Genomic DNA, 13,082 nt, shown 5'->3' on the forward strand with positions numbered 1-13,082 from the left:
GGCACTAAATCACGAGGTTTTAGCTCAGTGACATTCCAGTGCTCCCCACCCCCTCCCCTCAGCTGTCTCTGGCTGCTGTTACTGTAGCCATGACACATGGGACTGGGTTTGCTGGGGGAACCCAGCCACCTTCTTTGTTTTGCCCTCCCAGTAATGGCGACCTTGAACCTCTGCCGGGTGCCCCCTGCACCTCAACCTGGGACCAGTCACAGAGTACATCCCTTGCTCAGAGAAAATAGTCATTCTGTAGTACCAGTTCTCAGGTTTGCAGACAGTGGTGTTCCACAATCCTACACCAAGGACAAAGGGAGAAGAGCTCTAGGCTGGGCTCTGTGCCTTTGTATCCAGTACCCCAGTGCTGTGTCCTTGCCCATTATCTCTGGGCTCAGCTGTGGCTCATACTGCTTGCTCTTTCCAAGATGCCCACCAAGTCTCTTTGCTCCTCCTGGCTGAAGGGATTGCCTTTCAGAGCCAGCTTCCTCCCTTCTCTGGGCTGAGCCCCACCGTGAGCTTCTGGCTGCAGGGCTGCATCTGTGGCTCAGCCCTTCTCCCCACTTATCTCCTGTTTGTTCCCAGTTGTCCACCTTTAGATGCTTCAATGTGTGGACCTCTCAGGCATGCCTATATTTTTAGCAGGGAATCTTTTGGTGAGTTATAGCTGTTCAAATTGTTGAAATTTTCAGGGGAGAGGCCAAGGGGATTTCTCACACTGCCATTCTTCTGATATCGTCCATGAGTTCTTACTGTACATGATTCAGATAGTTTTACCAATATGCCAGTTTTTTTAAAAGCCATTACATAATACATTAGGGAGATGATATAGAATTGTACAGCTGAAACTTAACATAATTTTATTAACCAATGTCACCCCAATAAATTCAATAAAAAATAAGTTAAAATAAAAATTTAAAAAGCCATTACAAATCTTATGCGCTCTGAAGAGCCTGCTAAAATATGTCTTATTTTGAGTTCTTTCTAATTCTTTAGGCAGAATTAGTTCCTGTCATTTGTACTTTTATAACACTTTAACTTTTTTTTTACTATGTTGCATTGAAATTCATTTATGTAGTATATTTTGAGCTCTACAAAGACAGATAAGTATCTTATTTAGTTTTGTATCTATAGCACCAAGCAAGGAGCTTGACACATAGTGCATTCTTAAATACTTGTGGGGTTTTTTTGTATTTTATCAAATCAAAAGGAAGGTACTAAATCTAATGTTGTATAACAGACTATATTAAACTCCTAGAATCTAACACTCTTATTTTTGAGGAGGCATGCAGTTTCACCTTTATTTGCACAATTTTCAGGTTTTACCTTTTCCCAAGTTCATGTTTACTTAATGTTACTCTTTATAAACACAAAGAATATATGAGGGAGAAAGGAAAATAAATGAGGTCCAAGAATTCAGGTGTCAGTACTCTGACCAGAGACTCCCTGTAAATTTGCTGCTATCTAATATAGTTATTATCAAAGATACCAATGGGGTAGCCTAAAATAACAACAGAAGGCAATATTTGATTATATATATGGGATTTTATCTAGGTATAAAGAAAGTTTGAATGTCATAGATCTGCTCTGGAGTATAGTTATTCTGAATAATTTTAACAGGAAAGGACTGCTGATTTCTTTTTTCATAGGTTGGTTTTACTTTATAATACTTTATAAATTAAATTATTTTACTTTATAATTAAATTATTTTAAAGTATAGATTTATTTTAGTTGTGAATCCTGTTTCGGGATATCAAGGTATTTAATGAAATTCTTCAGATTTAGGTTTGAATTCAAACAACATCTTGGCAGTCTAGGTTATATGCCAAACATAGGCCAACCCTCACATATATGATCCTTTACATGATTGCAGGGACTTAATGAAGTAGGCATTAGTGAAGGATTTGATCCTCATTATGAAATATTTGGTATTATTCCATTTTATGGATGAGGCTAAGAATCAGAGAGGGTAAAGGTATGCTCAAAGACCTACAGAGAAATAGCAGAGAAAGGATTTGCATCCTGGTCTTTTTGCTTCATTATTAGTTTTCTCCCATGTCATGTTCTTAGGTGATCTATGTAGGTAAAATACTGATTTACATTTAAAGAAAATCTCATCAATGATTACAATTACATTCTGGGATTATAATTCCAGCAGTGCCATTAAACATCTGTATTTTGAGCAGATTTCGTATTCTCTGATGGCCTCAATTTACTTATAAACAATTTTGACTGCATGATTTTAAAAGTCTCTTTCAACTTTAAATTTCTCTGACTTAAGATATTGGATTAGTTAGAAAAGACAGTACAAGCAATTCTGATCATTCATTTATACAGACATTCAGCAAACATTAATTAAGTGCCTACTACGTGTTGCGTTCTAGTTAGCATTAGAAATGCAAACACAAACACCCATCCCTATTTTAAGGGAACTTATAGTCTGATCTAGGGAAATAGACATGTCAATAAATAAATGCCATAAAGTATTACAAATTCTTTGATTTAATCATAACATACAGTGGGAAGCATGAAGAAAAGAGTGGTACTTTTCACCTTGCAAGGGTCAGAGAAGGTTTTATAAAAAAGTAAACCTGTCTTGGTTTTTAATAAGAAATAGTTGTTTGTCTGGGTGCCAGTTAGGGAAAGGGTTTTTTTTGTTTGTTTTATATTTATTGAATGCCTGAAACATTCCAGGAACTATGCTAGTTCTTATTAGTGCATAAATACTTTAACACACAGTCTTAACCTAGCTTAGCTTCTGGTGACAAATATCAGCGTAATACAGATCATTTCAAAATAGTGTATTAAGTGAAAGTTGCCAAAAAGTTCCTATCAGAACATCAAGTATGAGCACTAACTAGATGCATGTTGCAGGAGCTTGAAGTTTTAAGAGAAAGAAGGGGAAAATCAGGTTAGAAACTGCAGGGCCTTTATGCCGTGCTGAGACTTTTGTCTCCTACAGCAGAGGTTCTCATAGTGTGAAGGAAGCAGTGGCGCCTGGACCGGTAGCATTAGCATTCACTTGGGAACTTCTTACCTACAACAGACCTACTGAATCAGGAACTTTGGGTGTCAGGCCCCACAATTAGTGTTTTATGTTATTGGGATGATTCTGAACCATGCTGAAATTTTAGTTCCTTGTTAATTGTGGCAAAATACACTTAAGCAGCCCCTATTTTAGCTTTTATATGCATTGGGAAATCAAAGAATTCTTGTGACTGGCTTTATTGTGGTTAGTCTGGAACTGGACCCACAGTATCTCTGAAGTATGCTTGTGTAACACTAAAATTGCCATTTTTAAATGTATAATTTAGTGGCATTGCTAACACTTTTAAGAAACTGTTGATGGAGGTAATGAAAAGCTGTTGCAAGAACCTTTATAATTAGATCACTCTGTTGACAGTCCAAAAACAAAAAGACGACTAAGTGATAAGGACTTTGCAGTAGTGGGCACTAACTGATGAGGACCTCACTTAAGGCAGTGGCAGTGGGAGTAGTGAGGTAGAAGGAGGACACCTCAGGGAAGGGAGAGGTGGTTTAGGTAGGTGAGGAAGGGAGATCCTTTTGAACATGTTGGGTTTGGGTGCCTGTGGGACATCAAGTGGAAATGTGGCTTACAAATATAAATTGGAAGGCTCTGTCATAAGATGGGATTTAAAATAAAGGAATAAAAATCTTCCCGTGTGAGCAGGAAGTATGTAGGAAGTAGGCCTAGGATGAACCATGAAAAACATAGGAAAAAGAGAAATGATCAGACAAAAAAGGAGACTGATATTAGGGAAGCCAAGAGAGTTAAGGAATTTCTCAAAAAACACTGATCAAATGTTGCAGTTGTGTTCAGTATGAGATTGAGAGTTCATTGGCTCTTGTTATGACCTTAGAGCAATTTTACATAGCGGGTAAAGATCAAACTGTATTGTAATGGGATGTTAGCAAGCAGGGGTAGGTTATGTGTCTTATTCTTTGACAAAAATCAAATGAGGAAAAACAGAAAAGAGAGATTTCTAATAATGTAATAACACTGAATGCTACCCAAATAACTCATTTTTTACCATTAATCAAATTTTAACTTCCTAAATATTTTTTCCATATTAATTTTTCAAAAATTTGGCAACTGTGATTTTGACCTCTGTTTGTGACTTTACCTTTAGGTGTGCTATTTTGTGTGGGTGGCCGAGGTGGATCTGGTGACCCTTTCCGCAGTATTGAGTGCTATTCTATCAACAAAAACAGTTGGTTCTTTGGACCAGAAATGAATAGTCGAAGGCGACATGTGGGTGTCATCTCTGTGGAAGGTGGGATCACTATTGTATAAATCTCATCATATAATCATGATGCTCTTTTAAAATATTTGAACTTTGAGAATTCTTTCTATAAGAAAATTGCTTAATGATAAAATATGTTTCAGTATATCAATAAAATATTTGAGTGGTGGTTATTGTTTTATGCCCATCGATGCTCAGTGTACAATCTCTTGCATGCAGTTGCTTTTCAGAAGATGAGTATCAGGGAAAAGAGAGTTAAAATAAGCTATATTCACGAAAGAATTGACATTAAGAAAAATATTTATTGAACCGAGTAATAAATACATATCACCTTTTTTCTATACCCATCTAATTATTATTGAAATGAGATTTTTTTTTTTACTGGTTACTGAAAATGATTAATTGCAGAAAACATGGAAAAATTGTTAGACTTTTTAAAAATCACTTTTACTCTGATTATAAACACATAAATGCTTTTTTTTGGAAAAATACAACATTTTCATAAAAGTAAAAATAATCTGTAACCCAAACACCCAGAAATTGTCACAGTTAAAATTTTGATATGTAACTTTCCAGTTTGTATATTTTATTTATTTCATTTAGAAAAAGTTTGCTCATATTATATTGTTTTATATTTTCTTTATGTTACACAAGGGAATTTTTTTATTTTACTAGATATTCTCTGAAAGCATTGTTTACTGATATTACCTACTATAAAAATGTTGCGAAACCTAAGAGAGGGATAGCATTTGAACATTTAAATAGCTCCATGTAGAACAGCACATTCCAGGCATTTTATTAAGTAGAAACATACATTTGTTTTCACTTGAATACAAAAGTGACATTGATCATAATGTTGGCCAAAAGAAAACTTGAAAATTTTTATGCTGTTTTAATTATACAAGATCTGTGCAGAAGGTATCCAGCCATATAATATGAAAAATAGAGACATTTAGAGAAGAAGATACAAGACATGAGAAACATTGTACATAGGATGGTGATACCTCAGTGCCCTTCAAAGTAGGTACCTTGGGACCTCACACAGTTCTCCCAATCTCCATCAGCTGCCCCATCGTATTTTCCTGAATCTCATCAATGGTCTGAAATCTCTTCCCTTTCAAAGGTGATTTTAGTTTTAGGAAAAGCCAGAAGTCACAGGGTGCCAAATCTGGGCTGTAGGGGGCTGAGTCACCTGAGTGATCTGATGTTTCACAAAAAAACTCTGCAGGAGACATGATGTGTGAGCAATCATATTGTCATGATGAAGCTGCCAATCATCAGTTGCCCATAGCTGTGGCCTTCTGAATCATCTGAATAGTTTCCTTGGAGGAATGTTCAAGCTTAACACAAAATTTGATACAGGTTCGTTGCTGTGCTTGCTCAGTCATTTTGAATGTGATGGCCACACAGTGTACAGGATCACTGAATGGTGTCTACTACTCCCACTGACTAGTACAGTAAAGTTGCAGTGTTCACACATGTGCATTGCAGTCCACTCTCCTTGGCTGCCAGGTTACACCAATGTCATTGGAACTGTTCTTATCATATTAACAATGGCTGGACTTTTTCTGGACAGACCTTGTATATTGATTATATGTAAATAACTAGGTTTATTTGGAATCAAATGAAAATACTTCTTTATTTGACAGGTAAAGTGTATGCAGTAGGTGGACATGATGGAAATGAACATTTAGGTAGCATGGAGATGTTTGATCCTCTCACTAATAAATGGATGATGAAGGCATCAATGAACACAAAGAGGTAGATCAGCATGGACATTTATTTTGATTTTTTGGTAGAAAATAGAGCTGCTTTGATTGAAAGGGATAATTTTTTACTTTTCATATTTTTAGAAGTTTTAAATATCTTCTCGCATACATTTTGTTAAAGCATCCAATGTGATGCTTTATTATAACTTCTTTTAATTTTCTTGAGAATTAAAAATGTTTCCCTAATAAGATAATGGCTTTAGAATTAAGGTAGATGTACTCTAACATGATAAGAAAATATCCCACTATTTCTATGAATTGTTTATCATTATAAGTATTAATATTTAAAATCTTCAACTATAATAAATTGAAACATATGTTGATAAATGGATCAGTCTAAAGGAGAGGGAGGTATCTAGTAATGCGACTTAGTAAATGTTGACTAACCTGTTCAGAATTTTCAAAATGAGTTAAATACCAAATTTTTAGATATGTGACAAAATCAGAATTCAGAGATGTAGTAGACCAAAAATGTACTCTAGATCTAGAGGCAAAATGTAAACATATTAAAATTAGAGTTATAGATTAAAACCTGCTTTACATAATTTTTAAAAAAATCAATTATACCAGTACAACATAGTGGGATGTCAGGTTTATGATTATGTTTCATATGGAAAAAGTACTTGCACAGCATTTAAAAAAGAGAGAGAGAGAGAGAGGAAAATAGCAAATATAATATAGTTGCCTACGTTAAAAGAATTGAAGCCTTTCAATCAAAGGAGATTAGATTGCAGTTGCACTGTTCTTTATGCTGATCTGTCTGTATCTATAGCTCTGGTCTCAAAGTGCCAATATGCAGTATCAGTTGGGGAGTGGGAATAAAATATGAGACTCTGTACATTTTTAATTGCATCCTTTGAAATTTATTTTAAGTGGATGTTTTATAATGAATATAATCTGTTAGTATGTGTTTATAATTTGAAAATAGTTATGGTCTACAGGGGTGCACAAACATGGTTATAAATGTAGACTGCATGGAAGTACAGACTAGTAGGTAAAAGATCTGAAAACCATGTCATATAAAAAATTGTTGAAGAGTTTTGGTCTGGAGACATAAGCACTTAAGAGAGTATCTAGATATTTTAAGAGATGTATGGTGTCTTAGAAGGAAGGAACAAATATTTACAGTTCAATATAATAATAGTAATAATAACAATAATAATAATAATACAGCACACTATAATACCTCCCAATGACTGGAATTATATATGTTGGAGAGATAACATTTTTTGCACCAAGTGGGAGATTGACTTACCTATTCTTTCACTTTTTAAATTTAAAATTCAGCAAATAGGGTGAGGATTTCAAAGACTGAGCTTAATAACTTCCATAAACCCAGCTACCATAATTCTGCCTCTTTGTTTCAGAGTGAAAATGTAATAATGGGAAAAAAAAGAGGGCTATCTGAATAAGTATCCAAAATAATGCTTAAGAGTAGCTTTGTATAGAAACAGAATCAAAACATCTCTATTATAATTTTATTTAAAAGAAAAACACCTATAAATGAAACCTAATCAACAAAACAAATAAGCGAAATACAACCAGAGACATTGAAATAAAGAACAAACTGACAGTATCCATCTCTAGGAGGGGGAGAGGGATAATGGGGGATAATAGGAGAAGGTTCATCAAGGAACATGTATGAAGGACACATTGACAAAGCCAAAGGGGGTAGGATTGAGGGTGGGTGGTGGGGATGGGTGGGGCATGGTGGGGTGAAAATGGAGACTACTATACTTGAACAACAACAAAAAAATTAAAAAAAAAAAAAACAACAAACTTCAAACCATCATGGCCAATATGATTCGTAAATAGTAGCAACATTCTATAAGAGCTAAAAATGACTTGTTGTCCACACAAGCAATTTCAAGTTGAACTGCGCATGGGATACATTGCCATATGATTTTCTGTACTCTGCCAATTTAAAATGAAGTGTTTTTAACTGGGTTTTCTTCATGTGTTATTAAGTATGAAAGATTAGATGAAACTATGAAAAGAGTTCTGCTAAAAAGAAATTTTTAGCCTTTTTTTTCCTCACAAGGCAAAAGAATCCTAGGGGAAAAAACTGATCTTAAAATACACAATTACCTCCCATTTATCTACAAGTGACATTTTAATAGTTCAGTAGGGTTTGATTTATGCTATATGGTAACTACAAATAGTTTAAATTGTAGTACATGAGTTAAAATGAGGGAGAAAACCCTGAAGTACATTTTTAATCTTTATATTCTTGCCTCTTTATTATGCTAAGCTGTTTTTAGCCAAGAATTGAAAGTTCTCTAGCAAATAGCAGTTGAATTTTGTTAACCTTTTAAAATATGCCTTGAGGACTTTACAATAGCTACCCAACTATATAAAGAAATAACAACTACAATTATTTTGTCATTATATGCTTACCAACTTGTATTCTCCCAAATCATTTTTTTCAGTATGCATTCCAAGATCATATTCACATGTAAAATAACTAGTTTTCTTTACTCCCCTCCCTGCTTTTTCATCTTTCCACTAAAATGGACACTGGTGTTTGTTTAACCTGTGGTTTTATTGAAGCCCTTTATCCTAACAGAGCATCTCTAGGGGTTGATTTATTTATTCAACAAAGGCTGGTTAAGTGACCATTGCAAGATATACCAAGGGTCGAAGATACAATAATAAGACAGCCAAAGTCCCTGCTTCCATAGAGCTTACATTCTAGAACATAAAATATAAATAAAGACACAATTACACGGCAGTAGTAATGTTAGCACAGGGTGAGTAAAGGGTGCTGGAGAGTGGAAAAGATCTTAATGAAGTCCCATTTAACCTAAGACCTGAAGGGATAGAATAATTTAGCCTAGTTAAGTAGTAGTGGGTGGATGAGTAGCATGGGGGGTGCAGAAAGAAATGAAGAGTCCTTGCAAATTGGGAGGTTAGCCACAGCAGAATGAGGGCCTTTCGGGTTTGCCCAGATTTATTTTATCTAGTGGGCTTTGAAATACACATACACACATGTACTTTTTAATAGTGTGGGGATGATGTAATCATGCTTGTCATTTCTAACATCCTCTGCACATGAAATAGACGAGGGATTTGAGAAGGACCAGCTTGAAAACAGTCTGGGAGGCCAAAAGGATTATTGTACTATTTCAGTCAAGGAATAATGGTGACTTGGACTAAAGTAATAGAGGGTGGGATAGAGAAAAGAGGACATATTTGAGAGAGAGTTCAGAAGAGTATTATCAACAAGATAATTAGGTGTGGCAGCTAGAAAGAGCAATAAGGTAGAGGCAAAGATGATCCTTCAGTTTTTGGTTTAAGCACCTGGATATGGATAGTGATGCAACTTTTTTGCATTAAGCAGAACAAGACAGGAAAAAAATAAAATTTTTGTTTGTCTTGTGATGGGTCTGCTAGTATTTTATTGCTGTGTAGCCAATTACCACAAACTTAGTGTCTTAAAGCAACATCCATTTTTTAGCTCACCATTCCATAGGTCAGATGTCCAACAGGTATGACTAGATTTTCTACTTAGGGACTCACACGGCCAAAATTAAGGTGTAGATTGGGCTGAGCTCTTATCTGGAGGCTCTGGGGAAGAAGCTTTTCCAAGGTCCTGTAGGTTATTGATAGGATTCTGCTCCTTATGATTGTAGGGTGGAGTTTCTCATTTGTACTGGCTATTGGCCAACAACTACTCTCAGCTCCTAGAGACTACTCAGGTTTTTGCCAGGTGTTCTTCTCTATTGTGAAACAAGCAGCGGCATGCAGAATCCACCTCATTCTTTAAGTTTCTGACTTTTCTTCTGCTACCAGCTAGATAAACCTCTCTGCTTTTATAGGGTATATATAATTAGAGTAGACATTCAAGCAATCTCTCCTTTGCCATATAATGGAACATATCATAAGCAAAAACTAGAGAGTGAATATCCTGGTGGGGGCATCTTAGAATTCTGCCTGTCATGGAGAAGTAGACAGTGAATTTCATGCACACTATAGTGAAGGTAAAGAGCCAGCAAGACAGATTGGAGGTAGAAGTTGGATATATGTCTGGATATTAAGAGTTACCATAAATCCATTGAAAAGATGAGATTGCCTATAGCGAGAAATGATAGGGTGAAAAGAGGCCTTAGGGAACTTCATAATTTAATGAAGGAGTAGAAAAGAAGGCACTGATAGAGGAAGCTGAAAAGCAACCAGCCAGAGATGTGGGAGGGAACTCCAACATGCAGTGTCACAAAAATCGAGAAGACTTTTGAGGAATTAAGAACTAGCCAATGTCATGTGCTCTTGTGCTTTGGTGTGTGGGGAGGGAAATTACTAGGCACACTTATTTCTGGCATGATATAGCACCCTTGTGTTCTAGAGTACAGACATGTGTTCACACACCTACACATTTTTATGACCACAATATTCTATTATTTTTAAAATTTAAAATAATTTTTTATTGTTGTTCAAGTACAGTTATCTCCATTTCCTCCCCACCACTCCCACTCACCCCACCTATGCCCACCTCCCACCCTTGATTCTACACCCCATTGGCTTTGTCCATGTGGTCTTTATACAAGTTCCCTGAGGACCCTTACCCATTTTCCCCCCATTATCTCCTTCATCCTCCCCTCTGATTACTGTTGGCTTGTTCTTTATTTCAGTGTCTTTGGTTATATTTTGCTTGCTTGTTTGTTTTATTGATTAGGGTCCACTTATGGGTGAGATCATATGTTATTTGTCTTTCACTGCCTGGCTTATTTCACTTAGCATAATGCTTTCCAGATCCATCCATGCTGTCATGAAGAGTAGGAGTTTGTTCTTCTTTCTGCTGTGTAGTATTCCATTGAGTAAATGTGCCATAGTTTTTTGATCCACTGATTTACTGATGGGCATTTATGTTGCTTCCAACACTTGTCTACTGTAAATTGTGCTGCTATGAACATATTGGTGCATACGTTCTTTTGAATTGGTGTTTCAGGATTCTTAGGGTATAATTCCAGCAGTGGATTTGACAGGTCAAAAGGCAGTTCCATTTTTAGCTTTCTGAGGAAATTCCATACTGTTTTCCACAGTGGCTGCACCAGTCTGCATTCCCACCAACAGTGCACTAGGGTTCCCTTTTCTACACAACCTCACCAGCACTTGTTTGTTGATTTGTTTATGATGGCCATTCTGACCCATGTGAAATGGCATCTCATTGTGGTTTTAATTTGCATCTCTCTGATGGATAGTGATGCTGAGCTTCCTGTCATATGTCTCTAGACCCCTTGTTTGTCCTCCTTGGAGAAGTGTCTGTTCAGGTCCTTTGCCTAGTTTTTTAATTAGGTGGTTTATCTTCCTGGAGTGGCGTCACGTGAGTTCTTTACATATTTTGGAGATCAAACCCTTATCCAGGGTATCATTTGCAAATATATTTTCCCATGTGGTTGGTTCTCTTTCCATTTTGTCGATGTTTTCTTTAGCCATGCAGAAGATTTTTAATTTGATGGAGTCCCATTTGTTTATTCTTTCTTTTGTGTCCATTGATCTAGGGGCCATATTGGTGAAAATATTGCTGGGTGGAATATCTGAGATTTTCCTCCCTATATTCTCCTCTAGGACTTTTATGGTGTCACAAATTATATTTAAGTCTCTTATCAAACACCTTCAATTTATTTTTGTATATGGTGTAAGTTGGTGATTGAGTTTCATTTCTTTGCAACTAGCTGTCTAGATCTTCCAACACCATTTGTTGAAGAGGCTATTTTTACTCCATTTTACGCTTCTGCCCCATTTGTCCAATATTAATTGACCACAGAGACTTGGGTTTATTTCTGGGCTCTCTATTCTGTTCCATTGATTTATGTGTCTGTTCTTATGCCAGTACCAGGCTGTTTTGATTACAGTGGCCTTGTAATACAGCTTGATATCAGGTATTGTGATCCCTCTCACTTGTTCTTCTTTCTCAAAATTGCTGCAGCTATTCAGGGTCGTTTAGGTTCCATATAAATGTTTGAAATGTGTGTTCTATATTTGTGAAATATGTCATTGGTATTTTCATAGGGATTGTGTTGAATCTATAAATTGCTTTGGGTAGTATGGACATTTTGATGATGTTAGTTCTTTTAATCCATGAACCCGGTATGTGCTTCCATTTGTTTGTGTCTTCCTTAATTTCTTTCTTCAGTGTTGTATAGTTTTCTGAGTACAGGTCTTTTACTTCCTTGTTTAGGTTTATTCCTAGATACTTTAATTTTCTTGTTGCTATACCAAATGGGATTTTTTTCCTGATTTCTGTTTCGGATATTTCATTGTTGGTGTTCAAAAATGCTTTTGATTGCTGAATATCAACTTTGTATCCTACTGTTTTGCCAAATTCACTTATTAGGTCAAGTAATTTTTTGGTGGAGTCTATAGGATTTTTTGTGTTCACTGTCATGTCATCTCCAAACAATGACAGTTTTGCTTCCTTCTTTCCAATTTCGATACATGTTATTTCTTTTTCTTATCTGATTACTGTGGCTAGGACTTCCAATACAATGTTGAATAGAAGTGGTGAAAAAGGACATCCTTGTCTTGTTCCTGATCTTAGTGGGAAAGCTGTTAGTTTTTGTCCATTGAGTATGATATTGGCTGTAGGTATCTCATATATGGCCTTTATTATGTTGAGGAATGCTCCCTCTAACCCATTTTGCTGAGTGTTTTTGTCATAAATGGGTGCTGTACCCTGTCAGATGCTTTTTCCTCATCTATTGATATGATCATGTGATTTTTGTCTTTCATTTTGTTTATGTGATGTGTTACGTTTATTGATTTGTGAATATTGTACCATCCTTGCATCCCTGGGATGAATCCCACTTGATCCATGGCATATGATCTCTTTAATATATTGCTGGATGCGGTTTGTGACTGTTTTGTTCAGGAATTTAGCATCTGTATTCATCAACGATATTGGCCTGTAGTTTCTGTCTTCATTGTGTACTTATCTGGTTTGGGGATTAGGACGATGCTAGCTTCATAAAAAGATCTTGGGAGTCTTCTGTCTTCTTGCATTTTTTGGAATAGCCTGTGAAGGATAGGCATTAGCTCTTCCTTAAATGTTTTGTAGAAT

The 13,082-nt window shown here is 36.0% G+C and overlaps 1 protein-coding gene across 3 annotated transcripts in view; it reads left to right on the forward strand.

Moving 5' to 3' along the window:
• KLHL8 (kelch like family member 8) overlaps positions 1 to 13,082 on the forward strand; it is a 71,097-nt gene that overhangs the window by 50,803 nt on the left and 7,212 nt on the right. For all 3 annotated transcript variants that reach the window (XM_028506614.2, XM_036026801.1, XM_036026804.1), the window contains 2 exons: positions 4,143 to 4,286; positions 5,906 to 6,017. In XM_028506614.2, the coding sequence (XP_028362415.1) occupies positions 4,143 to 4,286; positions 5,906 to 6,017 (256 nt within the window). The remainder of the gene's footprint in view (positions 1 to 4,142; positions 4,287 to 5,905; positions 6,018 to 13,082) is intronic.

This window comes from Phyllostomus discolor, chromosome 1 (genome assembly GCF_004126475.2).
Source record: "Phyllostomus discolor isolate MPI-MPIP mPhyDis1 chromosome 1, mPhyDis1.pri.v3, whole genome shotgun sequence".
NCBI lineage: Eukaryota > Metazoa > Chordata > Mammalia > Chiroptera > Phyllostomidae > Phyllostomus > Phyllostomus discolor.